Raw genomic sequence first — 25952 nt, forward strand, 5'->3', positions numbered from 1 at the left:
GGAAAAACTAGAAATTTTTAAAGGAATTCCCTTCTTAGCGCCTGAAAAATAAAAGAAAGCACGCTTGCTTCCTGGTTCATAGTCGATGCTCAATCACTGAGCCACGCTCGCTGGGCTGTGTATTCATCTTAGAGACAAGAAAAGGGAGAGAGAGAGAGAGAGAGAGAGAGAGAGAGAGAGAGAGAGAGAGGGAGGAACATTGACGTGAAAGAGAAACATCGATCGGTTGCCTCCTGTATATGCCCTGACCAGGGATCGAACCCGAAACCTAGGCATGTGCCCTGACTGGGAATCAACCCGCCACCTTTTCCGTGTCCACGCGCCGACCACATGTGAAGTTCTGTGTAGTGTGACTAATAGAACATCAGTCTGCAGCAAGTCACTCATGGTGCTGTTCTTGGCTAGCCAAGCCGCCTTAGTGATAAAGCACGCGGTTTGAGCCATCACACAGCCCTCTTGAAAGTTGTTGGTGACGCTGCTTTTGCTCTGATCTGTGGGTTTTCCGTCACCCACTGGCAGCCTCTCATTACGTGTCCACTTGCCACTCAGCATTTCCCCGGGAGTGACGGTCCCCCGATGGACGTTGACACTGCCTGGCTGTGAATTATTTTAGGGAACCTACTGTATCCATTCTCCCTTTCTTACAACTCTTCCTTTGTTGAGCCAAGTTTTCTCCTTCACATTGTGACACGGGTTAGATTCCCTTCAAGATACAAGAATGCCACAGTGTTTATTTGGCTTCGAGGGATTTCCCCAAAACCATGTAAGATTAGGCGCAGAATAGACCTTAGCACGTTGCTCAGTGTTTATTTGTTTTTCCCTCTAGTATTTGTGTTATAATTCTTTCTGTGTGCAGTCAAGGCTACCCTGAAAGATGAAGATAGATTTATCCACTAAAATGAAATGGGGGGGGGACCTATGTAAGTTTTTTTGTTGTTGTTGTTGTCAGCCGTTTTAAAATGGAACGTCTTCTATTCCTGCAAAGAGGAGGCCTGTGCCCGCTCCTTCGGGGGGTTATTGCTGTGCCTCAGCTCAGGGTTTGTTCCAACGGCTGGATAGCCAGGGAGATTCTTTGAAACCTGCTTGGCAGCCAGAACAAAGGGAGCTCACGAGGCGAGAAACGTTTAAAAACAAAACGAAACAAAAAAAAGACACCCCACCCTGTGGCTCGGAAAGTAAAAGCAAGCTGAGAACACGCTCTTTAGAATATTGGGATTCGCTCTTTTCCCGATTTCGGTAACTTAAAGAGTAAACCCTCCTCTCCGAAGACTGGCTCGCGGCTGCCTTGTTGGAGTGATGCCAAGGGAGAACATTTTGGGGCCAAACATGGAAGTCTGATGTGTCAGGAAAGATGTCATAAAGAACCCTGTACTTTTAGTAATTTAAAGTCAGTGGCCAGCCACCTCCCCCGATTTATTCCAGCTGGTATTTGCTGGGCGTGGGTGCCCTTGGACATTAAAAGAGCCAGAGGGGGCCCTAGCTGGTTTGGCTCAGTGGATAGAGCATCGGCCTGCGGACTGAAAGGTCCCGGGTTGGATTCCGGTCAAGGGCATGTACCTGGGTTGCAGGCACATCCCCAGTAGGAGGTGTGCAGGAGGCAGCTGATTGATGTTTTTCTCTCATCGATGTTTCTAACTCTCTAACCCTCTCCCTTCCTCTCTGTAAAAAATCAATAAAATATATTTTTAAAAAAAAAGAGCTAGAGGGGTTGCCCGGCCGGCGTGGCTCAGTGGTTGAGCATCAACCTATGAACCAGGAGGTCACAGTTTGATTCCCCGTCAGGGTACATGCTTGGGTTGCAGGCTCGATCCCCAGTAGGGGGCGTGCAGGAGGCAGATGAAGAATGATTCTCATCATTGATGTTTCTCTCTCCCTTCCTCTCTGAAATCAATAAACATGTATTAAAAAAATAGGGACAGTAATTCATTTAACACACGTGTTGAGTGTCCTTTGTGGGCCGAACAGTTCAGGGCACGGAGGCCCCAGCCAGGGAGCAATTAGACAAAAGGCCCCGCCGACCACCCGGGAGTTCACTTCGCCGAGTGAGACAGAGTTCACGGCCCCCCGAAAAAAATACCATTCGGAAGAGCCATCCCACCCGCCCCCGGGCTTTGGTGGAAATGTCACCAAATTGGAAATGTGATGGTATCTCCGTTCCTGCCTGGGTGTGACGGTGGTGTTTTGGTTTCCAGGGAGAAGAGAACGGCTTTGCAGACAGTCCCGGAGACCCCCTCGCAGGTAAACGTGTTGAGGACTAACCCCCCAGACACTAATATGTGAAATGTCAGCTGACGTGAACGCGCATCGAGTAAGTGGTGTAGGACCACCCTTAACCCTGCACGGACTGTTGTGAATTAAGGTCCCTGTTAATGGATAGCTTGACTTCAACCACGTTGCAGGCTGTCAGTTGTAAAAAATGTGGCCTGGGTCCAGGCGAAACGGAAGCCCTTCAGCGAGGTTGACTCTTCAAGGGACAGCAGGTGTCGTCACTGAGAGCAGGCACCAGCGCCGTCATCTGCCAGGCTGCCCGGTGCCGCCGCCAGCCCGCTGCTGTCTCCTTAAAAGGGTGTTTTAGAGAGAAAGTGAAGTCAGCCGGTCTTTCCTGTTGGTGGAGCTCAAACGCCCACTCAAAGCCCTTGGGTCAGTTTCCGAGTTGGTGAAAAATAATTCTTCATTTTCCAGCTCCTAGCATTTCATGACCTCCGACGAATACTGTGTGTGTGTGTGGGTGTGTGTGTGTGGGTGTGTGTGTGCACCCCAATGACTTATCAAAGCCATAACCTGGCCTTTTACATTCATTTCCAACCACATGGGCAACCACACAGAGAGAAAGAGGTGCATTTACACCCCGAATCCGCATCGCTGCAGTCGTGTTCGACCCTCCTGGGGGCAGGCTGAGGCTGTGCAGGCTCCAGATCTGGCCTAGAGTTCACGTCAGGCCCCCAAGATTTTGCTGTTTGCAAAGGTGCCACTAGGAAATGCTTACTGGTTAATGGTCTGAACAAACCTGAGGCCTCGTGACCCTGGGGGACGTTCTTGGTAAGGATCTGAGAGCTCCCAGGGGTCCCAAGCCCGTGGGAGGGAACCGCCGTGGGAGTAGCGCTCGAAAAACCCAGCGTGCAAGATCGGACGGCACCTCCCCTGCAGGGAGCCCCATTAAGTCCCCTCTGATCCCCTGCCAGCACCCCCACGGGAGCCGTTCTCTGGGCTCCGCTAATCAACCTTTGTGAATTCCGCGTCTTGTCCCAGCTCACAGTGAACTGTTCACTGACTGGCCGTGGATGACCTGTCAGCCCCAAACTTCACCACTGGGCGGGACCTGTTTCTTACGGTGGTTTTAATGACTGACACACACCTTGTCAAAGAGCCTGCTTGATGCCTGAACTCTTCTCTAATTTTTTAAAAAATACATTTTTCTTGATTTCAGAGAGGAAGGGAGAGAGAGAGAGAGAGAGACACACACATCAATGATGCGAGAGAATCATGGATCGGCTGCCTCCTGCACGCCCCACACTGGGGATCAACCCCGAAACCCGGGCACGTGCCCTGACCAGGAATCAAACCGTGGCCTCCTGGTTCATAGGTCGACGCTCAACCTCTGAGCCCCGCCGGACAGGCCCAGGCCCTTCCTTTGCATCTGAACTGTCCGTAGCGTCCTGTCTACACTCACATAGGACGGGCTCTTGATGGCCACGGACAGGCTGCTGTGCCGGAAGCAGTAAGGTCTGATCCACAAAGCCCGTCCCCCTTTCTTGCAGAATGAGAGCTTCGGGGGGGCAGAGCGTCGTGGGCAGGTCTCCGGTCCAGCGGGTCAGACCGCGGGCCCGCGAGCAAACCAGCCCCTGCTTGCCCGCATCCCAACCCCGATCCTCTGCACGTTACCCATCAGCCTTGGCAGCTTTTCGTGCCAAGCACAGCCCGCCAGGGGGGTGAAGGATTGCACAATTCTTTAAAGGCCTTTGCACACACCCTGAAAACTGGAATATCCACTCCACGCACAGGGTTGAAAACGAGTGGTAGCTGATAAAGCCGGAAAGCTTATTTTTAAAAAATTTATGGCCACCTTCTAATGTCTTTGTCTTTATCTGTGTTTTCTTCACCCACAGGGCTGCCTCTGAAGTGGCACCAACATCCCGAGGGGTGGGCAGGGGGTGGACGAGCCAGGGCTGAGCTGAGCAGAGCCCAGCCCAGCCCAGAGGGTGGGCAGCGTCCCCACTGGGTGCCTACAACATGCCCGGGTTGTGGGCTCCATCCCCAGTAGGGGGCGTGCAGGAGGCAGCCAATCAATGATTCTCTCCCTCTCCCTTCCTCTCTGAAATCAATACAAATATAAAAAAGAAAAGAAAAAAGGGCCTGGCTGGCGTGGCTCAGTGGTTGGGCATCGACCTAGGAACCAGGAGGTCACGGTTCAATTCCTGGTCAGGGCACATGTCCGGGTTGCGGGTTCGATGTCCAGTAGGGGGCGTGCAGGAGGCAGCTGATCCACGATTCTCTTTCATCACTGAAGTTTCTCTCTCCCCCTCTCCCTTCCTCTCTGAAATCAATGAAATTACATCTTTAAAAAAAAAAAGGGGGAGCCCTAACCGGTTTGGCTCAGTGGATAGAGCGTCGGCCTGCGGACTGAAGGGTCCCAGGTTCGATTCCGGTCAAGGGCATGTACCTTGGCTACGGGCACATCCCCAGTAGGGGGTGTGTGGGAGGCAGCTGATCGATGTTTCTCGCCCATCGATGTTTCTAACTCTCTATCCCTCTCCCTTCCTCTCTGTAAAAAAATCAATAAAAGATATTTAAAATAAATAAATAATAAAAACAAAATTAAAATTAAAAAAAAAGGAAGGCAGGGCCTAGAGGCCCGAGGTGTCCCGGCCCCCGGCTGACCTGCGCTGTCCTGTTTGTTCTGCAGACGTCAGCGAGGTCGTCAGCAAGGCCGAGTCCTGCCGGGAGGACTGCACCTGCTCCGCCTGCTCGCTCCGGGCCCCCACCATCAGCGACCTGCTCAACGACCAGGACTTGCTGGACGTGATCAGGATCAAGCTGGACCCCTGCCACCCCACCATCAAGAACTGGAGGAATTTTGCCAGCAGGTGGGGCATGCGCCACGACGAGCTGTGCTTCCTGGAGCAGCGGCCCCAGAGCCCCACCCTGGAGTTCCTGCTCCGCAACAGCCAGCGGCCGGTGGGCCAGCTCATGGAGCTCTGCCAGCTCTACCACCGCGCCGACGTGGAGCGCGTGCTGCGCAGGTGGGTGGACGAGGAGTGGCCCAAGAGGGCACGCGGAGACCACCCCAGGAACTTCTAGGCCTCCGCTCCTCGCCTTGGCCAATTTGGACCTTGAAACAGCCCCAGACCAGGGAGCAATGTGAATCTATACCTTTATTTTTTTTTAATAATATATTTTTATTGATTTCAGAGAGGAAGGGAGAGAGAGAGAGAGAAACATCAATGATGAGAGAGAATCATGGATCGGCTGCCTCCTGCACGCCCCCTCCTGGGGATGGAGCCCGCAACCCGGGCGTGTGCCCTGACTAGGAATCGAACCGTGACCTCCTGGTTCCTAGGTTGACGCTCAAGCCCTGAGTCACGCCAGCCGGGCTGTGTGGCTCATTTTGGAGCCGTTCACTCATTTCTCAAGTCAGATTCCCTCTGGATGCCCACGGCTTTCTCTCTCCCAGGCTCAGGCCAACATCTGCTTCCATTTCTCACGGACAGATGCAGAGTCAGTGTGTAGGCTTGCCTTTCATAGTTAATAACACTTCGGTTTTCTACCCTTGTCACCCAAACTACACAATGACATGGGCCCAAAGAATCGATGAGGTCGTTCTCTTTGCTCTGTGGGGGTTCGAGCTCCCTCCAACCCCCCCCCCCCCCAACCCTGTGCACGCCCTATAAACGCAGGGAGGCAGGTTTCTGGAGCTCCAGGTGAGTGGGTGCCACACCTGGTAGTACCACTAGGGGGAGCACCTGGAGGGACTCACCACTAAATGACTCAGCCTAGATGCCTCCCAGAAATCAACCCTACATTTGCATTGAGGGGCAGCCTGACAGGGCTGCTTCCCACCCCTTTTGGAAATGGAGAAGGGGGTGGCTTCCCATGACTCCCTAAGCCGAGCCGTGTTCTCCTGTTGTCTGTGACACCCGGCGACCATCTTCCGTGGAGGCCTCCTGGGTGACGCGTCTCCCACCACCACCGGCAATGCTTTGAAACGACTGGATTTTTTGTGAGACTCTGTGTTGATCTATCTGAAGGGTGTACTTGTGAAGCCGCCTTCCTTTTGGTCTCCTGTTTCACCACGAGTTTATATGTTTCTTAGAAATAAAAGATTATTTTTACCTAGCATAATGGGTGCTACAGAATTAAAGGTGGATGCCAACCACTATCTCTAATGGGTGCTTTTATGTGGATTCCAACATCGTCGTCGCTTCTGTTGGTCCGTCAGAAGGCTAGTGAGTGTCTGAAATGTGGCCTGGACACTAAGGGGGCGAAGATAAGCAACACCTTCCATGGCCCTGGTCAGTTGGGCTCTGTGGATAGAGCGTCGGCGCCTGGACCGAAGGGTCTGGAGTTTGATTCCGGTCAAGGGCACATACCTCGGCGGCAGGCTAGACCCGGCCTTGGTCTGGGATGCGTGGGGGAGGCAAGCCCTTGATGTGTCTCTCTCACATCGATGTTCTGTCACCTCCTCCTCCCTCCCCCCTCTGAACTCCACTGTTCTGTGGTGAGGACAATAGGACAGCATGCCCACTGGGATGAATTAATTTCATCTGCACGCTGGAGATCTCTCCCATCTCCAAGATTCTTTTATTTTATGACAAAACCACAGTTCTAGAAGCTTGATTCTCACACCTGAGAAGACTGGGTTTGGGACATGATCCTGTAGAACATAAGAGGTAAGCCTGGTGAGTCCGAACACAGGGGGTCTAAGGCCAAAAAGAGATTGAGTACACGGGTGGTTGAGGGTATATGGGTGGTTGAGTACACGGGTGGTTTTGTGTACTTGGGTGGTGCTGGTGTTGGATGTGGGAGAGGATCATTCACATGAGCACAGTCAGTAGTGTGTTGGTAAATGTTTAACATCTGGCTTGGGGATGGGATGGGGTGGGGTGGGGAGGGAGCCCTATTGTAGCAGTGGTCCATTTCCATGGTGTAAATGCTCCCATCTGGCCGACGTCAAGGTGCATCATTGGCTCTCACGGGTGGTCTGAGGCAGCTCTAACACTCCACTGACCCTGATTTCCAAGTAAGGTCACAATCCTTTGGTGGGACTTGCAAACGCTTTAGGAGGTTATAAGCACCTTTTTTTTTTTAATGAAAAAAAAAAAAAGAATGCTTCACACGTAACGAAAGGATTGTTTTTGCGAAATTTCAGTTTCCATCATTTTAAGTGTGTATGTAATAAGTCACAGTGTAAATGCAGTCCTTCTTGTGGCTTGCTTGGAAAAAACTCTAAAAGGCACTGCGGTGCTATCTTCTGTCTTTAAAAGAAACAAAAAATAAAGACAAAATAAAATTTAAAAAAATCTTCCCTTTGAGTCCACACTCTGTTCCTCTCCATAGCAAACCTGGGTGAACGATTTAGTCATCATTTCCACTGCTGCTTCCTCTCTCATTTCTGAACGCAGTAGGTCGGTCACCGATGACCTCCAGGCTCCTAAGTCCGCTGGTTACTTCTATTTTTATTACTTTTCAATCCTCACCAGAGGATATTTTCCCCATTGATTTTTCGAGGTACGTGTGCTTTTGACCGGAATCGAACCCGGGACCCTTTGGTCTACCTGCCGATGCTCTACCCCCTGAGCCCCTGGCTAGGGCCGTGGGCTCCTCCTCTGTTCCTTGCCTTCCAGCAGCATTTGTCACGATGGGCGGTTCTCTCTCTAGACTTTCTTTCTTTGCCTTCGAACTCCTCTGGGCAGGTCTCGGGGCTGCCCTCCTCCGCCTCCTGGTTCTTTCTCTCCTTGGCTTCTGTCCTGGGTCCGAGGTCCAGTAGCTACTGTCCCCGTGACCCCATCGCGTCCAGGGCCTCCTTCCCCCCGTTTTCCTCTCTCCCGCGGCACCAAACGCTTGTCGGGAGCCTCAGGCTCTTTGCACGAATGGCTCCCGCGTTCTCCCCCCAAATCTGCATCCGCCCCCTCCTCTCACTCACCTTGACCTTCACCTTCACCTGCACCTGCACCTCCTCCCGAGGCTTCCGGGCAGCGGCCAAAGCCGCCCCAGACGCTCCCCTTGCAACACCCCGTCTCCAGGGCGGCGTGACCCCAGACTCCGCCCCGTTCTCATCCCATCCACCCCCGGCCGCTGGGCAGAACCGGAAACAGCGGCGGACTGAGCGCCGGGGCGGCCCGTAGCCGCGGAGCCGAGCGGAACCGGAACCGGACGGACCCGCGGACACGCCCTCCGCCCGAGCGCCTCGCATCGCCGGTGAGTGGGCTGCTCTGCGGGGGGCACGGGGAGCGCCGCGGGAGGGTCCGATGGGAGGCCGTCCCGGGGGAGCCGATGGGGGTCCAGCTCCCGGCCCCTGCAGCCGAGGCTGCGACCTGGAGGCCCCTCCGCCGCCCTTTAAAGCCCCGGGACCGGGTGACACCGCGGCCCCGTGCGCTCGGGCCACCGGGTGATGCGGGTCCCGGGCTGGGAGCGCGACGGGGGCGCCTGCGAGGCGCGCGGGTCGGGGTCGGGATCGGGGTCGGGATCGGGGTCGGGATCGGGATCGGGATCGGGGTCGGGGACCGGGCGGGCGGGAGGGGAGCCAGGTCGGGGCTCCCCCGCGGGCGGCGGCTTCCTCCGGGGTCCGGTGACCCGCGGCCGGTCAGGTGCTCCGGGCGGGTCCGGACTCCGGAAGCTCGAGTTTCCTTCCTCTTTTCATTCGTAAGTCTTAGCCTTCCCTCCAGCTACTCGGTGTACCCGCGGGTCCTTTTTAAAAACTGGGGTGACATCCCCGCTCTCACCACTCGCTGGAAGCCCTGGCCGCAGCGATCAGACAGGAAGAGGCGAAGGGCATCCACCCGGGAAAGGAGGAAGGGAAACTGTTATTCGCAGGTGACAGGGTATCGTTCCTAGAAAGCCCCGAAGCCTCCACCAGAAAATACTAGACTCCAGTGAGTTTGGCAGCGTAGCAGGTTACAGAATCAACACCCAAAAAGCGGTGGCTTTTTTTTTTTTTTATAAACTAATAATGAATTCTCAGAAAGAGAAACTAAACAATCCCATTTACTATTGCAACAACAACAACAACAAAATTAAGGAACTTAGGAATAAACTTAACCACCTAACTGGTTTGGCTCAGTGGATAGAGCGTCGGCCTGCGGACTGAAGGGTCCCAGGTTCGATTCCGGTCAAGGGCATGTACTGTGGTTGTGGGCACATCCCCAGTAGGGGGTGTGCAGGAGGCAGCAGATCGATGTTTCTCCCTCATCAATGTTTCTAACTCTCTATCCCTCTCCCTTCCTCTTTGTAAAAAATCAATAAAATATATCTTTAAAAAAAAAGAAAGAGGAAACTAAACAATCCCATTTACTATTGTAACAACAACAACAACAAAATTAAGGAACTTAGGAATAAACTTAACCAAGGCGGTAAAAGACCTGTACTCAGAAAACTACAGGATGCTGAAAAAAAAAGAGGAAGATAAACACTAGTGGAAGAATATACCGTGTTCATGGATTGGTAGAATTCACATCATTAAAATGCCCATACTCCCAAAGCAAACTGCAGATTCAATACAATCCCCATGAAAATACCAAGAGCATATTTCACAGATCTAGAACAAATCCTCCAAAAATGTATATGGAACAAAAAAAGAACCCCGAACAGCCCCAGCAATCCTGAGAAAGAAGAACAAAGTTGGAGGAATCACAATACCAGATCTCAAGTTACACTACAAAGCCACTGTAATCAAGACAGCCTGGTACTGGCACAAGAACAGGCATATAGATCAATGGAACAGAACAGAGACCCCAGAAATCGACCCAAACCATTACGCTCAATATTTGACAAAGGAGGCAAGAGCATACAATGGCGTCAAGACAGTCTCTTCAATAAATGGTGTTGGGAAAACTGGACAGACACATGCAAAAAAATGAAACTAGACCACCAACTTAAAGCCATACACAAGAATAAACTCAAGATGCTTAAAAAACTTAATGTAAGTCGTGAAACCATAAAAATCCTAGAACAAACCATAGGCAGCAAAATCTCAGATATCTCTCATAGCAATATGTTTACGGATACATCTCCTAGGGCAGTGATGGCGAACCTTTTGAGCTCGGCGTGTCAGCATTTTGAAAAACCCTAACTTAACTCTGGTGCCGTGACACATATAGAAATTTTTTGATATTTGCAACCATAGTAAAACAAAGATTTATATTTTTGATATTTATTGTATATATTTAAATGCCATTTAACAAAGAAAAATCAACCAAAAAAATGAGTTTGCATGTCACCTCTGACACGCGTGTCATAGGTTCGCCATCACTGTCCTAGGGCAAAGGAAACCAAGGTTAAAATAAACAAATGGGACTACATCAAAATAGAAAGTTTCTGCAGAGCAAAAGAAACCATCTACAAAACAAAAAGGGAGCCCACTGTATGGGAGAACATATTTGGCAATGATACATCTGATAAAGGGTTAATATCCAAAATATACAGGGAACTCATACAACTTGACAAAAGGAAGACAATGCCATTAAAAAATGGGCAAAGGACCTAAATAGACACTTCTCCAAAGTGAACACAGATGGCCAAGAGACATATGAAAAAAATGCTCAAAGTCACTGATCATCAGAGAGGTGCAAATTAAAATGACAAGGAGGTATCCCCTCAGACCTGGATGTCTGAGATTTTGCTGCCAATATAAGTACACTCGGTGAGAATTGGGGTCAGATCTTTGACTACAATAGCACCCTGTTATTTGGCAAATATCAGTGAAATAATTTCTAAGTTACCTTTAAGAATAATTATGATATAAAGAAAAGTGATGCATTTTTCCCCCTCTGTTTTGATTTTGCACAGGGCAACTGCCTCTGTTTCATTCGAGGAAACCTTTAAATGAAACTTGCTTAAAATCTGAGCTCGCACACAGAAGAGAGACCGCAATCAACGCTGAAGTGGAAGGGGAAGATGCTGTCCTTGAACAACCTACAGAATGTCATCTACAACCCGGTAACCGAGTCCTCTGCAGTCACCTTCTGCCTTTGGCAGGATTGAGAGCAAACCCAGGGCTGCAGTGACTGCGTAGCTGTTTGAAAACAGTGCGGGCCACTTGGGAAATGCTGGGTTTATATGTGATAAAAACGTGGGGCTTAACAATGTAGTCTTTCCGCTTCTTGTAAAAGCATATTTGTTCAAATTCTTTTCCCCAGATAATCCCCTATGTTGGGACCATCCCTGAGCAGTTGGAGCCTGGAACTTTGATTGTGATCCGTGGGCACGTTCCCGGGGACTCGGACAGGTAAGATCATCGTTGCATTTGATGTAGAAGAACACGAAGAAACTGTCTCCTTGTGACAATAACATAACATAGGAGAGACATTAAGGTACTTGAGGCTGATTTTGCTTCCGTCAGTATCCTGGCCCAGATGCTGAGATTGGAATGAGTGACTGAAATAGACATTACTTTGGTTTTTTATTTTATTGCTCTAAGTCTGATCTCATTATAAAGAACTAGAGGCCTGGTGCATGGATTTGTGCACTGGTGGGGTCCCTCAGTCTAGGAGCCCTTGGGGGATGTCAGACCGCCAGTTTCAGCCCGATCCCCGCAGGCCAGGCTGAGGGCACCAGGCCTCTAGTATGCATATAAGATCTTTGGTTAATCTCTTCCCACCCTCCCCCTGCCCCCCTTCCCTCTGAGATTCATCAGTCTGTTCCATGTTTCCATGCCTGTGCGTTGAGCGTCTGCCCCCTGGTGGTCAGTGTGTGTCATCGATAACGGTTGCTTAGGCTTTTATATATATAGATTGGATGTATGGTTAGTGAGGGGAACTGTGGTCAGATGACAGGGACAGAATCCAGTTGCAGGGTCACCCCCACAGCGTCTCCTAAGGCCTGTTTGGGTAGTTTTCATCTGATGGGCTGGGTACAAACTGTGGACGAGGCCGTATCTGTTAGAGTTGGGTTTAGGTCAGTGGCTGCCGCCCACGTGACAATGGCTTAAAGGAAAGAGTCGGGTCTGAAGGGGACAGCCCAGGAGCTTAAGGCAGTGCTGCCAAGACTTAGAGAAGCAGGCCTCCTCTGGCGTCCACTCTGCTGTCCCAGGTGAAGGCCCCTTCCCCGTGATTCTTGGCGCTAGAACTGCAGCCTCACATTGTGCATTGGGTAGCCGGGTGGGCGCATGTGCTGTTTGTGGGGAAGGCCAGGGGATGGACTAGGGAGGCCGGAGAATGGAGGCTCCCTCTGGACAGACGGGGCCCCAGCCCCAGCTCCGGGGTCCGTTACTAAGGAAGAAGCGAAGGAAGGGTGGTTAGTTCCTGTGGGTGAATGAGGAGAGAGTCCGCCATGTGTTCCTCCGCCTGGAGTCCCTGCCGTGGGCCCCCACCCCGAGCGGCCTCCCTCTCCCCGGTGCTCAGGTGCCGTCTCTCCTCCCAGGTTCCAGGTGGACCTACAGTGCGGCAGCAGCGTGAACCCCCGAGCGGACGTGGTCTTCCACTTCAACCCCCGTTTCAAAAGGACCAACTGCATCGTGTGCAACACTCTGAAAAACGAGAAATGGGGGCGGGAGGAGATCACCTACGACATGCCTTTCAGGAAGGAGAAGTCCTTCGAGATCGTGATGATGGTGCTGAAAGACAAATTCCAGGTGGGAGACTAAAAGCTGGACCTCACTCAGGAGCGTGGGCAGGATGCTTTCCCAGTAGGGAGCTCGCCCCTCCGTTTCTCAAATCCAGAGAGTCTGGCTGGTTGACTGTCCTCAGTGCAGGGGCCAGGCGGGTCCCATTGGCGAGGCGGGAGCCACGGCTCCTTCCTGCTCATGTTTCTCCTCGCAGGGCGGAGCTCAGTTCTGAATTGGCCCCGCCCTGTATTCTTTGTGGGTCAGTAGTTACAACCATGACGCAAGCGGGGGGACTAATGACAGGTGTGAATGTAGAAGCCAGGATCCCAGTGTGAAGTCAGGTCCTGCCGCAAGGGGGTTCTTTAGGGTCGTGGGGTTTCAGATGCAGAGATCTCAGAATCTGGCTGCCATGAGCATCTCCTCTCGGCCTGTGGGACGGAGAACGTGGTCTCACGGCCCTTCTCATCCCCTCACATGGCAGCCCTGTGGGGAGAGCGTTGCCTGCTTGCAAACAGCGATCCCAGAGAAGCTGGGGACTTGCCCAGGGTCATTGCTGCACCAAGTGCAGCAAAGGCAGGCGGAGCGCCTGCCCCCTGCACTGTGGGCTCTCGGAGCGGGGCACACTTGCGGGGTGGATCTCTCCTGGGCTTAGGCCTCCCGGGCATCCGGGGCCTCTGGAGGTCTCCTCTATGCACAGATACGTACATGCAGACCCACGTATGTGCACACGTGCACGACTGGTGTGCAGAGGACGGACTTACGGCTTTAATGAGATCAGGAAGCCAGGAGAAGATGAACCCCGCTGGTGGCGCGATGCCGCCCATCAGTCTGGGCAGACACAGTGGGGCCCTGCGGGAAAGGGATCAACTTAAAACTCAACCCAAGTAAACAGATTTCAGTTTGTGTAAATCTATAAGATGAAGTGGTTAACTGTTGGTAAACCGTGTCCACCCAGGTGGCTGTCAATGGAAAACACACGCTGCTCTACGCCCACAGGATCAGCCCCAAGAAAATCGACACGCTAGGCATCTACGGCAAAGTGAGCATCCACTCGGTGGGCTTCAGCTTCAGCTCGGTGAGTGGCCTTCCCCCACGTGGGGCCGTCCGTGACGCTTCCTGCCGAGATGGAAGGAAACCCCTTCAGTTAACGCCTCGACCCCCCATGCTATTGCCGTCTGCAGACCTCCAATCTAGGGCAGTTCCAACAAAAAGCCCTTTTTAGCCACTGGGGCTGTTCCCTCGACCCAGGAGTAAGGGGGAGTCTCTCCAAGATGTTTCCTGGAGGTGGGCTGTCTGAGCCAAGGGGTGTCTGCATTTTATGTTGTGGTTGAAAGTGCTAACTTGCCCTCCCAAAATACTAAGGCAGAATTCTCAAGCATATTTAAAAAAAAATAATAAAGTGTATGGATTTGAGAGAGGGAGGAAGGGAGAGGGCGATAGGAACATTTATGGTGATCGATTGCTGCCTCCTGCATGCCCCCCGCCAGGAATCGAGTCTGCAACCCCGCGTGTGCCCTGACCAGGAATCAAACCTGCAACCTCTCGGTGCATGGGTCGCCGCTTAGCCACTGAGCCCCACTGGCCGGGCTGTAATTCTTGTTGTTATGTCAAGCAGATTGCACTTGGAATTGGATGGATGCTAACGATCAGTCTTATCTTTTCTGCAGGATTTAAGGAGCGCCCAAGCATCCACTCTGGAAGTGGCAGTTCTAAATGGAGAAGATGTAAGTGTCGAGTCTTTGAATGAACCACCAGTTTATTTTTATTTTAAGTATATTTTATTGATTTTTTTACAGAGAAGAAGGGAGAGAGATAGAGAGTTAGAAACATCGATGCGAGAGAAACATCGACCAGCTGCCTCCTGCATACCCCCTACTGGGGATGTGCCCGCAACCAAGGTACATGCCCTTGACTGGAATTGAACCTGGGACCCTTGAGTCCACAGGCTGATGCTCTATCCACTGAGCCAAACCGGTTAGGGCTGAACCACCAGTTTAAAACGGGGGTGGGGGGGGGGTAGGGGTACAGGCTTCCGATTGTCCTTCCAGCCTGAGGAGCCCTGACGACTCCGGACCACACCGCCATGGCGCTCTTGTCGCCTGGGGATCAGCCCCAGGGCAGAGCAGGCACTGTGGTCCCTGCCAGGCTGGCTCAGGACACTAGTGAGATCCAGTTACTCCTGTTACGTACACGGCGCTGCGGTTCTTTCCTTTCAGGCGTCCTCATTCTGTCTCTCTCTCCCCGTAGGTACCCAGTGCCGGCATGTCACAGTTTGTAAGTATTGCTCCCTGTTAGAATATGTAGAACGTTCTGTAAAGCTGCCCAGTGAGTGAGCGGTTTCAGTGTTGGAAGACAGCGCCATTCATCCCAGCCCTCACTGCGGCCCTGTCTCCCCACAGCCTAGTAATAGAGGAGACACTGATAAAATCGTACCCAGAACTGTCTGCACCAAGAGCAAAGGTTCGACTGCCCATCACACTTTGACTTGCGCCAAAATACTACCTATCAACTGTTTGTCAAAGGTTTGAAGAGCCCCCAATGTTTACTCCCGTAGGACGAGTTAAGTTTTAATTTGCTGATAAATGGTGCCTCGACCCTCCGTAGAAGCCCAGGGCAGCCGCCTGGCATGTGTGTGCTGCCCCTGGACATCCTCCGGCCCCAGGCCCCTAAGGAGCCATTAGTGCGATTCCCTCCCTGCCCCCTCGAGGCAGGAGCAGCGCTTCCGACCCCACCCACCGGCTCTTCAGCGGGAGCGTCACTCACTCAGAACAGCAGGTCCCACTCCACGCCATCCTTTCACGAGTGTTTGCCGTGAGCCAGGCACAGTGGTTCCTGCTGGGGGCCCGTCCGGGACCAGGGCAGACACCGGCTGTCCCCTCACGGGGTTGACAGCCACAGCCTGTGAACACGTCCGTGTTTGGGCAGTTTTCCCACACGATGGCGTCCTGCAGGCTTCCTGGTGCCGACTGTGGTCTCTTTTCAGACTCTGCCTTTCGTGGCGAGGTTGAACTCCCCCATGGGCCCTGGACGGACCGTCGTCATTAAAGGAGAAGTGAACGCGAAGGCCAAAGGGTTGGTATCACTGAGTTAACAGTAATAGTGCAACCCTCTCCCACATGTGTCAGTGCAACCCCCTCCCACGTGACAGTGCAACCCCCTCCCACGTGACAGTGCAACCCCCTCCCACGTGTGACAGTGCAACCCCCTCCCACGTGTGACAGTGCAACCCTCCCACGTGTAATGGTGCAACCCCCTCCCACGTGTGACAGTGCAACCCCCTCCCACATGTGTCAGTGCAACCCTCTCCCACGTGTGACAGTACAACTCCCTCCCACGTGTGACAGTACACCCCTCCACGTGACAGTGCAACCCCCTCCCACATGTAATGGTGCAACCCTCTCCCACGTGTGACAGTACAACTCCCTCCCACGTGTGACAGTGCAACCCTCTCCCACGTGACGGTGCAACCCCCTCCCACGTGTGACAGTACAACCCCCTCCCACGTGTGACAGTGCAACCCTCTCCCACGTGTGACAGTGCAACCCTCTCCCACGTGTAATAGTGCAACCTCCCACGTGTGACAGTGCAACCCCCTCCCACGTGTGACAGTACAACCCCCTCCCACGTGTGACAGTGCAACCCTCTCCCACGTGTGACAGTGCAACCCCCTCCCACGTGTAATAGTGCAACCTCCCACGTGTCTCCTCTTGGCTCTCACCGGGCAGCCGTCTTGTGAGGTCCCAGTAGCGCTAGGGTGCCAGTCCTCAGCTGAAAGGTGCGGGTAATAAAGAGGAACTCAGGCTGCTCACTAGTTGGTGGCAGAACCAGGACTAAATCCTAATGTTGTGGCCAGACTCAGGGTGGCCCTCCTTCCCTGGCAGAATCCAGGGCACCCCTGGGAGGTCCTGTAGCTCTTGTTAGGGCCCCTCTTGTCATGTAACTTGTAAAACGTCTGCTTTACGGACCTTCTCCTGGGATATTCGGATTCTGAAAGCTTGAAACACACAGACATGAGAATCCCTTCTTGACAGGACCCTGCCCCCCCCCCGCAGCTGAAGAAATCACTTGGCTTATTCTTCTAAACCCCCAGCTTCCTCCTAACCAGATCCGTACCCTCAACATTGATTTTAATGTGTTTTTTTTTTCCATCTTCATTTTACAAATAACATTATCTATGGAATGCTAACTTGGAATTGACAGTTTCATTTCACCTTTCGTGTTTCTATGTCCATATGCATACTTATATTTTGTGTAATTATAATCAGAGTTCAGTTCTGCTTGTTACATTTCAGAAAGTGCACTACTCTCTTCTAGTTGACTAAATTTTATTTTTTTTGTCTTAAAAGCTTTAATGTTGATCTGATATCAGGAAAATCAAAGGATATTGCTCTCCACTTGAACCCGCGCCTGAATAGTAAAGCATTTATAAGGAATTCTTTCCTTCAAGAGTCCTGGGGAGAAGAAGAGAGAAATATTACCTGTTTCCCATTTAGTCCTGGGATGTACTTTGAGGTAAGATCATATTTTGAAAAGGGGATGGGGAAAAGGATCCTGGGAGCAGGGCTTAAGACAGACGGTCCGTGCAGGTCAAGCCCTACTGTGCAGCTGTGTGTGTGGGTGTTTTATTTTGAGATTGTATTTTCAATGTCCTATTTATAACATAGACAGTCAGTGCCAATGGCAAACCCAGTAGAATGGAATTATTGGACATTTGTTGTCATGTCAAAAACTGGATAGCACCGTTAGTTAATAGGAATTTTAGCAGGAACCTTGTCTCAGTCCTGGGGTGATATTTTTAACGCCCCGAGGATATGAAGACACGGGGACCATGAAACTGCCTGCACTGCCATCACCCCTGTTGGTCACACACAGCTTTGGGTGGCAGCCCTTTCTTCCAGGAAGCGAGTCCTATTTGTACAAGAAACTCAGATGTTTAAACCAAGGGAAGCACTAAGGTTGCGCGTCCTTTCCTTTCAGATGATAATTTACTGTGATGTTAAAGAGTTCAAGGTTGCGGTGAATGGCGTCCACAGCCTGGAGTACAAGCACAGGTTTAAAGAGCTCCCCAGCATCGACACCCTGGAGGTGGACGGAGACATCCAGCTGCTGGAAGTAAGGAGCTGGTAGCTGGCACGACCACCACAAAAACTGAAATACAGAATGGCTTACGTGACACTGGTCTGGTTAAAATGCATCTCACGACCATACTACCTGTGTATATAGTTAAGATGAGCTTCCGCAGTATTAGTCCTCCTGGTGTTCAGACCTGTCATGCAGGAGGCTCCGTCTAGCGCAGGAGGAAGTTGGAGGCAGCAGCAGCTTATGCATTATTCAGGCCTCCTCCTCTTTCCCTTCCGCCTGTTTAGAACCCGCTTCACGAGTCACCAGGCACTGGTGAGGTGCCTGTTCTACACAGCAGCAAACGTGCATCGAGCACTGCCTTTGCCAGCACCGTGCTGGGAGCTGGGATGGATGTATAGTGGTGTCCAAAACCATGTTCCTTATGCTCTTCTGTCTGCCCTTGTGCCACTGCAGGTTAGATACACTCACCAGGGCCTTGGAATGACTCAGCTATTAAATCACCTAAGACATTAATTATAGAAGACACTACTACAGCCCCAGGGACCACATTCTTAAGGAGCCTTTTCTCATCCCCACAGCTGAGGAGTTGATAGCAACTTACACCTGGCAGTTCCCTTTAACATAATAAGCATCTAACTGTAAGCACCACCAAATCATTAACACTATGAACACGGCACAGAGATTAAGGCAACAAAACGAAGCAAAAGCAACAAAAACAAATGGTGTTGAAATTCACTTGATGTCAATCACAATACTTTTGTACCAGTAAGTGGTTATTGTAGAATATTTTTTTTTATGAATTTAGGGTGAGTTAAAGGTCTGCTCATACCTGTACAGAGAGTTTAAGGTAGAAGCGAGAGGAATTCAATTTGCAAATGTTTATGGGTCACAAAGCAAAGTTAAGAATTGATTTAATGTTTATGAAACAGGCCCTACCAGAAAGTGAAATAGACCAACATAGAGAGGCAACATAAACACCTGTTGGTTGTCTGCATGCAAAGCCACACCGCCTCTCTGCTCTTCCAGATTAGTCCATCACTAGGCTGAGATCAAACATTGTTCTATCTGAGTGATTAAATCAAACCTGTATCAGCAAGTTAAGTGTTGCATTTCTGTAATTTTTCCTATGATTCTTTGAAACGAGTTGGCAGAATTCTTTGCAGAATTCTTACATGTCAGATCTTGTTTCAGGAAATTTAAGAGGCTTGGGAGTGGGGAGGTAAAAAGCTCCATCAGCCAGATCATTTGTCATATTAAATTGCTGAGCTGGATTCTGCCAGGATTTAGGAGTATTTTCATAACAGATATTCGTTATTTTTTAATACCAATATACTGAAAAGAAAAGAATACTATTACCAATATATACATATATATATATAAATATATATTAGCATTCTTTCCCACATTTTCCTGTTAGTTTATTATGCCGAGTCTTGCCAAACTCAAAAAACACTGATGGGGGCGGGAGGGCAAGAAGACTCTAGAATCCCAGGGTTATTTTTTTTCTTCCTGAAAGATTGCATGACAGATTTTCCTCTAAGTCCAATAGTTCATTTTCATTTTACATGGAGATTGTAAAACAAAGGACTGAATACAAAATCTTAAGATGTTTTTGAAGTGAAGCTATTAGCATTTATGACTGAATCTTACTAAGACTTTCCTTGAAGAGAATATATGTGTCTCTAAACCGCATGTCAGCCTTTTGCTTCTTTGTCACGACTGTCACTGTGACATATACGGATTAGAGAACTTCAAAAAAATCCGATTCTCTCTCATACAAGTGACTCTTGGTTACCACCAGTGGGAAAGTCCTCCTCCTACTCCTGGGGCGGGGGGAGGGGGGAGTGGTGGGGGGCTTCCGGTTGGTGCATCTGTCAGGTGTAGCTGTTTTAGAAACAGCCTGTAGCCTCCACGCCCTCCGCCCGCGCGAAAGGCCGAAAGATAAAGGAGATAATCATTGTCCTGAGTGAAAAATACATTCCAGAACTACTGCCCTCTATGGGCACACAAAAAAATCAAGGCTGAGTGTTATCTACCCAAAATGAAAGTAAAAGCCCAAATGGCTTTACACAGTCAAAAGCATTCTTGTTGAAAGCCGAATAACTCACTTTCTTGAAGTGAAGGAAATGTACTGCTTTGAGTGAATCTGACCTGGCTACCGGGTGCGTAAGACATTCCTTTACCGAAGAGCTAAGGGTTGCCCCTGCAGTCCAGTGGGTATGGTCAGCTGGGGCGCGAGGATGAGACCTGCTGTACCAGCACAGTCAGGAAGGACTAATAAACGTTGAAACAACACAGCCGCCTGTATCAAACCACCACGTGTCATTTACTCTTTGCAATTCTGTACAGAGGGCAGGAGGGGTTGGATGGAGTACAAACCAGGGAGGAATCTTGTCAAGTCCACGTTGGTGTGAAGGCACCAAAACGAACATGGCACCAAACACCCCAGATAAAAATATAAAATACAAATCCGAACTCTGAACAGAGTGCGAACCCCTCTCCGGTTAGAAGTAGCTCTGCAGCGGCTCCCCCAGGACGGCCTCCAGCTGCTGCACTGTCCGCTGGCACTGATGCTCCACCTCTTCACACTCATCTAGAAGTGAAAGGACACGGGTCAGCTTCCGGCCCCGGCTCCCACCGCCTCATCCAGGCGTCCCCCCGTCACTGACCACCAGTCAGCAGACGGGGAAGCACATCAGAGAAGCGGAGGCACCTGGGAGCCTCCGCATTCCTGTGCCTTCCTCCCTGCCAGGGGTCTTAGGCCTGGGAGACAGAACCCAACAGAGGCCCCACAAGAAAATTCCCAATTCCTGGCAGTGCTGCACTCCAGGCCATAAGAACCAGGTGCATGTCCTTTGTGGAGATGAGCCGTGGATCACGAACGTGAAAGCGTGGCCTTCCTGCCTCCACCCCCGGCTTAGGGGGGAGCCCCACTGTCATTCCTTGGGCTGCGCTGTGCCTGGTGCTTCCTGGGCCCCGTGTCCACACCGCACACACCTGGCTCCCAACCAGCTCCACTGTCACACGTGCTTTGTTAGTTCATCAAGTTACTTAATCCCTAAAGCCTCTAGTTCTCTCCTTTGTGAAACAGGCACTGTAACGGCATCTACGTCCTGAGGATAATGAGGACCATGCCCAGCGAGGAGTGGACGCTGGTTGCTGTGAACAGGAAGCTGTCCTAGGCTGCCGCAATGCCCTAGACATCGTGCTTCAAGAGGCTACATCTGCAGCCAAAATACACGTGTGAGGGAAAGGCAAAGGAAAGGCCATCTCCTAATCTCTTCCCGCCACCCCACTCACAACAGGAACCCGGCCTCCCAGGTCCCCAGTCGGGCCAAGGCTATCCCACTGCACCCACATTTGCTTTTTCATTGGAAATTACCTTCCATCAATTCAGCTAAGAAAGGAATGGACTCTGGTAGCAAGACGATGTAATTCTCCTTCAGTGTCTCCGCCAGTGCGAGCACGGTAATGAGGGCCGCAAATCGAACCTGAAGGGACGAAAGCAAAGGTTGGTAAAAACTAGTATCTTAAAAACGAAATGTTCTTTAACATGAGTTTATTTCACTTTATGTCCATTCAGCTTTCACCTAGGATGCCAGGTTACTGAGCAGTTTGGGATCTGTTTGTCATACAGGCAACCTGAACAGTGTTCCGCACTCTGACCCCCATGTCAGTGGGTGTCACCAGCTACACCTACCTTCCATTTCCCACAGACCCCTCGGCCTGAGATACACTCTCACCCAAAGGAAAGTCTGTGCACAAGCTCAGAGCATTGGTCTCTGGGAGCAGGGACACTTAAGACACTCACGTCTTCTCAAGATTTAAAAGTGCAGAAGTATTAAAAGTTTTTGAGTGTTCGTGCCACACACACACTATAGGGCAGTGATGGCAAACCTATGACACGCGTGTCAGAGGTGACACGTGAACTCATTTTTTTGGTTGATTTTTCTTTGTTAAATGGCATTTAAATATATAAAATAAATATCAAAAATGCAAATCTTTGTTTTACTATGGTTGCAAATATCAAAAAATTTCTAAATATGACACGGCACCAGAGTTAAGTTAGGGTTTTTCAAAATGCTGACATGCCGAGCTCAAAAGGTTCGCCATCACTGCTATAGGGGCTGGAGGGGGACTGCTGTTATTTATAAATAACCCAGAAGTAACACCCAAAAACGCAGGCAGGCACAAACTTGTGTCCGGCACAGCCTGCCCGCTGGTGCTAGAAGATGAGCAGCCGTGTTTGTCCCGCTAGTTACCACGGTTGCATAGCTGTGACCGCGCGATAGCTGTTTGGGCTACATGGTGAGAACACCGGGCACAGTGCCGGCACCAGTGCTGCCAGCGCGGCTCCTGACCTTGGGCGAGGAGTCTCTCGTCTTCAGCAGGACCTGGTAGTTGAGGGGCTTCCAGAGGGAGTCGTCGGCCATGGCCACCGAGAACTGGGCGATGCAGGGGACCAGGTGCTTCGTCACCCGCTCCTGGAACCGCTCTTCTCCTCCCAGCCGGTTCTCCAGCTGAGGAGAGAGAAAAGGTCTTTGAGCGACAGGGCTCAGTCTGTTTGAAAAAATACCCAACGTATAAATAATATTCTACTGTCCTCATGACGGGCTCAACACCGGGTGCTGTTCTAACACTGTCCAGGAAGGTGACCGCTTTCGGGAGCTCACACAGACCTCAGCCTTAGCACCCCTCCCCCCAGAGCATCTCAGAGCCAGAGGACGGCCGCACCCCCACCATTCTCAATGAAACAGTTTTAACAAATTAAAAACTTAACTGTTAGACCAGCGGTCACCAATCTTTTGGACCTCACGGAACACTAGTGGTCCGCGGACCACCGGTTGGCGACTGCCGCATTAGACCTGACATTGTGCCTTTCATGTGAAAAATTCAAAAGCAGAGCTCAGTAAACACCACCAATGAAGATAAGTTAAATCCACAAAAAGTGAGAAGTTAAAAGATGGTTTGACTTGGTTACCTGGTCCACCAGAGGCATCATCAAGGCTTCTGCTCTCTCTTTACTTAGAAAGTGCTGGGTGTCAAAAAGGAAGATCTTATGTAAACAGCTCAAGATAAACTGTAAGAGCAAGCAGCACTTTTCAGGGTCATTTTCAGAGTCAAAAAACGCTTCATCTGTAGGAGGGGGGAGAGTAAAAATGAAAACAATGTCACAATTGAATCTCCAACGTTTACATTCAAAATCACTATTGACAGAACTACAATCAAGAGGGCATTTCCTCCTCCATCTAGAAAGCAAGCTCAGGATGAGGGTGGCACCGTGGGTGGGCTCTCGGGTAAGTGATTCCTCCTTTCAGTTAACTCATGACCCATTTTCATGACGCGAAAGCAGATACTTCAGGGCCTGACCACCGACTACAGCATGAAACACCCACCCTTTAGACTTACTATACTTCCCGAGCTTGTTCGAGGCACACAGAGCAAGGTGTCAACGAGCTGGAGTCAGCTACCAACCTGTTTTGGAGATGTTCACCTGGTTCAAGGTGTCGGCAAAAGGCTTCACCAAGTGGCCGGCGAACAGAGTAAAGAGCCCTTTCAGTTTTGCGGCAATGCAATCCGCCAAGTTGTAAAACGTCAACAGTCTGTCCTTTGGGGCGTCCTCTGTCTTGGCCCAATCAAACAGCTAAAAAGAGAGAGAAGTAGGAGTTTATTCTACACATCTTGTTACTGAGAGGAGCACAGAGCAGACAGGGCGGAAGCAAGCTCACCTTGAAAAACAGGGGTCTGAATGTGACTTCGGAAAGTTTGACAACCATAGCTACCAGGCAGTCGATGATATGGCTTTCTGTTTTTCCAACTTCTTCCAGATCATTCTGAAAACAAAAGAGCTGTTTTATTAGGCAGAGTTCTGACATCCAGCTTTCCATACTTCTGGCCAGTAGAACAGGTCACAGCTAGCTCTGGGCTGGCGCTCAGCAGGTGCGTTCAGGATTGGGGGGAGTGGCTCTAAGCTGACCTCAGGGTGCTGTGCTCGGAAGTCCAGGGCCTCCAGGAAAAACGTGGTGAGCTGAGACTGATGGGAGGTGAGCTCTTCCTTCTTCATGACCCCGATGTGCTCTTGCAAGATGCTCATAAACGGACCCATGTGGTTCTACCAAGAACACAGCAGAGAGAGGGGCCAGTTCTTCACACTCCAAGTTCATTATGAAGGGGAACCTGTCAGCACCGCACCTCCCCGCCCCAAAGTCCAACCCCGACAGATCTCACCCTCCAGTCCTTCTGGGTGTGCTTGTAGGTTTTGTTGATGGCCGGCAGCAGGACGCGGGGGGACAGAGTGGTGGCCAGTGTCTTTTTCAGAGACGTGAGACGGACGTTAGCCTGGGAGGCAGCACCCATTTCACTCGTGATTTTCTCCAAATGAATCACCTACGGAAACAGAAAGACAGTGATCTAGGCCTCTGTGGCTCAGTGAGAACGTCTGCAGAGTCATGGTGATGACTCTGGAAGTCAGCCCAGATGCTAGTGGCTGGGAAGGCTCGGTGACCGTTTGCCAGAGCGTTCCCTTCCCAGCCAACCCTGACCGTCTGCAGATGCAAATGGACGGGTGCCTCTTTCCCAGCGGGACTTGGGGACCTGGGTGAGTGGTCTGAGCACTCAGACTCGCGATGTTCTCAGGACAGGAAGCCAGCGCCATGAGAACCTGAGCTCCTTCTTGCTAGCAAACTTAGCAGGCCCCTCAGGGGAGAGGCCCCTTTCTGTACATTTCAAGCGCTGGTTAAATCATTCGCATCAAGGAAGTTGTAAATGGCAAACGACCGAGAGAACAGAACAGGTGTGGGGCCATTCTTGGGCATTTTCCGTTGGAAATGCCACCGGCCCACCGTTTGCAGCAAGCTCTGCACTGCACTGCAGGAGGCCTCCAACAGGAGAGCCGGACGCACCCGGTCCTACAGGAAGTAATAAAGGCAGCTCTGCCAGCTCAACGCCAAACCTCTCAGGGAAAAAAAGAGCAATAACTACATTCTGCCCAATCAAGAGACCAGCCTCATGGCAAAAATGACACCTTTTCAATGTCAGGGCTAAGTAGGAGGCACGATGACATGGGAGAGAAGGCACACATTTAGGAATAACAAGGCCCTTCTTTTCAGAAATAATTAAAGTTAAAAACAAACAAAATGATTAAGTGTGTGACTTTCCTTTTTCCGCTCCCTCACATAGCACCTGTGGTCTCGGGGCTCACCTGTGCCAGGACGCCTTCCAGGTAGGGGCTGAGGAAGTGGGGGAGAGTCTCAACCACCTTCTGCAGGGCCGCTAAGGCGCTAAGCAGGTAGACGTCGCCGGAGACCAGCTCGCTGGTGTTCTTCATTGTTGTCAGCAATGAGGGCATCAGGCTAGGAAGAAAGAACACGTTTTAGACTAACTTAAAGCGGAAACAGTAGAGAAGGGAGGATAAGTCATTATGAAAAAAATCCCACACTGGTGCCCACACTACCCACTGTGTACGTCAGAGCCTACAAAACATCGTCTACATAGCTTCCGTGACAAAGAGCAAGACGTGTCCCGGCGCCTATAGTACTGACAGCGCTCATTTAAAAAATAACGCCTTTCCTCAAACTTTTTAAACAGGGGGCCAGTTCACTGTCCCTCAGGCCGTTGGAGGGCCGGACTATAGTTTAAAAAAAAAACTATGAACAAATTCCTGTGCACACTGCACATATCTTATTTTGAAGTAAAAAAAACAAAACGGGAACAAATACAATATTTGTATTTGCATTCGGCCCGCAGGCCGTAGTTTGAGGTCCCCTGACTTAACGCTTGCTTTGTGTCCGGCCCTGTGTAAAAAGCCTTCAATGCTCTGCCCCACGGAACCCCACAGGTGGGTACAGTCTCGGCATCACAGGCAGCGAAGCCAAGTGCCCTGCAGGCTGACAGTCAGTCTGCCTTACCTGTGGCTTCCTAATGACAACTGGTCAGAGGGGATCGAAAACGGGGACAAGAAACACCATAGAGGTAAGTGAGAATGGTGTGCTTTTCAGCTTGAAGGTCAATTCTTTAGCAAATTAATTTTTAAAAATCCTCACCCGAGGACATGTTTTCATTGATTTTAGAGAGAGAGGGAGGGCGGGAAAGAGAGAGAACCATCAATGTGAGA

At 50.8% G+C, this 25952-nt stretch overlaps 3 protein-coding genes across 10 annotated transcripts in view; 2 read left to right on the forward strand and 1 right to left on the reverse strand.

Moving 5' to 3' along the window:
- Positions 1-2192: 2192 nt before the first annotated feature.
- EDARADD (EDAR associated death domain) lies at positions 2193-6383 on the forward strand (the record flags this gene model as incomplete). The annotated part of the gene is made up of 2 exons (XM_006107895.3): positions 2193-2238; positions 4904-6383. Coding segments are annotated over 2 exons (441 nt in total), but the record flags the coding sequence as incomplete, so codon positions are not given.
- Positions 6384-8302: 1919 nt separating this feature from the next.
- LOC102430407 (galectin-8) lies at positions 8303-19531 on the forward strand. Of its 3 annotated transcripts, none has more exons than XM_023748565.1 (11): positions 8342-8415; positions 11001-11151; positions 11352-11440; positions 12574-12784; positions 13713-13832; positions 14425-14481; positions 15005-15031; positions 15157-15279; positions 15741-15829; positions 17104-17269; positions 17735-19531. In XM_023748565.1, the coding sequence occupies exons 2-11, from the start codon at positions 11110-11112 to the stop codon at positions 17882-17884; spliced, it is 1074 nt and encodes a 357-aa protein (XP_023604333.1). In that variant the 5' UTR covers positions 8342-8415; positions 11001-11109; the 3' UTR covers positions 17885-19531. The 3 variants fall into 3 exon arrangements, with proteins under 3 accessions (XP_006107956.1, XP_023604333.1, XP_023604334.1); XM_023748566.1 differs by lacking the exon at positions 8342-8415 and adding an exon at positions 8842-8859 and having other exon boundaries at positions 11002-11151; XM_006107894.3 differs by lacking the exon at positions 15157-15279 and having other exon boundaries at positions 8303-8415; positions 11002-11151.
- A 609-nt stretch (positions 19532-20140) lies between these two features.
- The window catches only part of LOC102431252 (HEAT repeat-containing protein 1), a 31289-nt gene continuing 25477 nt past the window's right edge, over positions 20141-25952 (reverse strand). For 4 of the 6 annotated variants that reach the window (XM_023748560.1, XM_023748562.1, XM_023748564.1 and 1 more), the window contains 9 exons: positions 25041-25191; positions 24068-24226; positions 23817-23951; positions 23569-23673; positions 23315-23483; positions 22821-22975; positions 22201-22359; positions 21222-21330; positions 20141-20432 (listed from right to left, as the gene is read on the reverse strand). In XM_023748560.1, the coding sequence (XP_023604328.1) occupies positions 20344-20432; positions 21222-21330; positions 22201-22359; positions 22821-22975; positions 23315-23483; positions 23569-23673; positions 23817-23951; positions 24068-24226; positions 25041-25191 (1231 nt within the window). In that variant the 3' untranslated portion in view covers positions 20141-20343. Of the gene's footprint in view, positions 20433-21221; positions 21331-22200; positions 22360-22619; positions 22717-22820; positions 22976-23314; positions 23484-23568; positions 23674-23816; positions 23952-24067; positions 24227-25040; positions 25192-25952 lie in introns of those variants that run through there. The other 2 variants (XM_023748563.1, XR_002827531.1) reach the window with 2 other exon arrangements.

The sequence above is a fragment of the Myotis lucifugus genome, unplaced genomic scaffold, assembly GCF_000147115.1.
Source record: "Myotis lucifugus unplaced genomic scaffold, Myoluc2.0 scaffold_1549, whole genome shotgun sequence".
Lineage (NCBI taxonomy): Eukaryota > Metazoa > Chordata > Mammalia > Chiroptera > Vespertilionidae > Myotis > Myotis lucifugus.

Excerpts from the sequence above, each read along its gene's own strand:
- LOC102430407 (XM_023748565.1), top strand. The coding sequence starts at position 11,110 with ATGCTGTCCTTGAACAACCTACAGAATGTCATCTACAACCCG. Across the intron at positions 15,032-15,156 it reads GTGCCGGCATGTCACAGTTT|CCTAGTAATAGAGGAGACAC; the intron begins GTAAGTATTGCT and ends GTCTCCCCACAG. Across the intron at positions 15,280-15,740 it reads CTATCAACTGTTTGTCAAAG|ACTCTGCCTTTCGTGGCGAG; the intron begins GTTTGAAGAGCC and ends GTCTCTTTTCAG.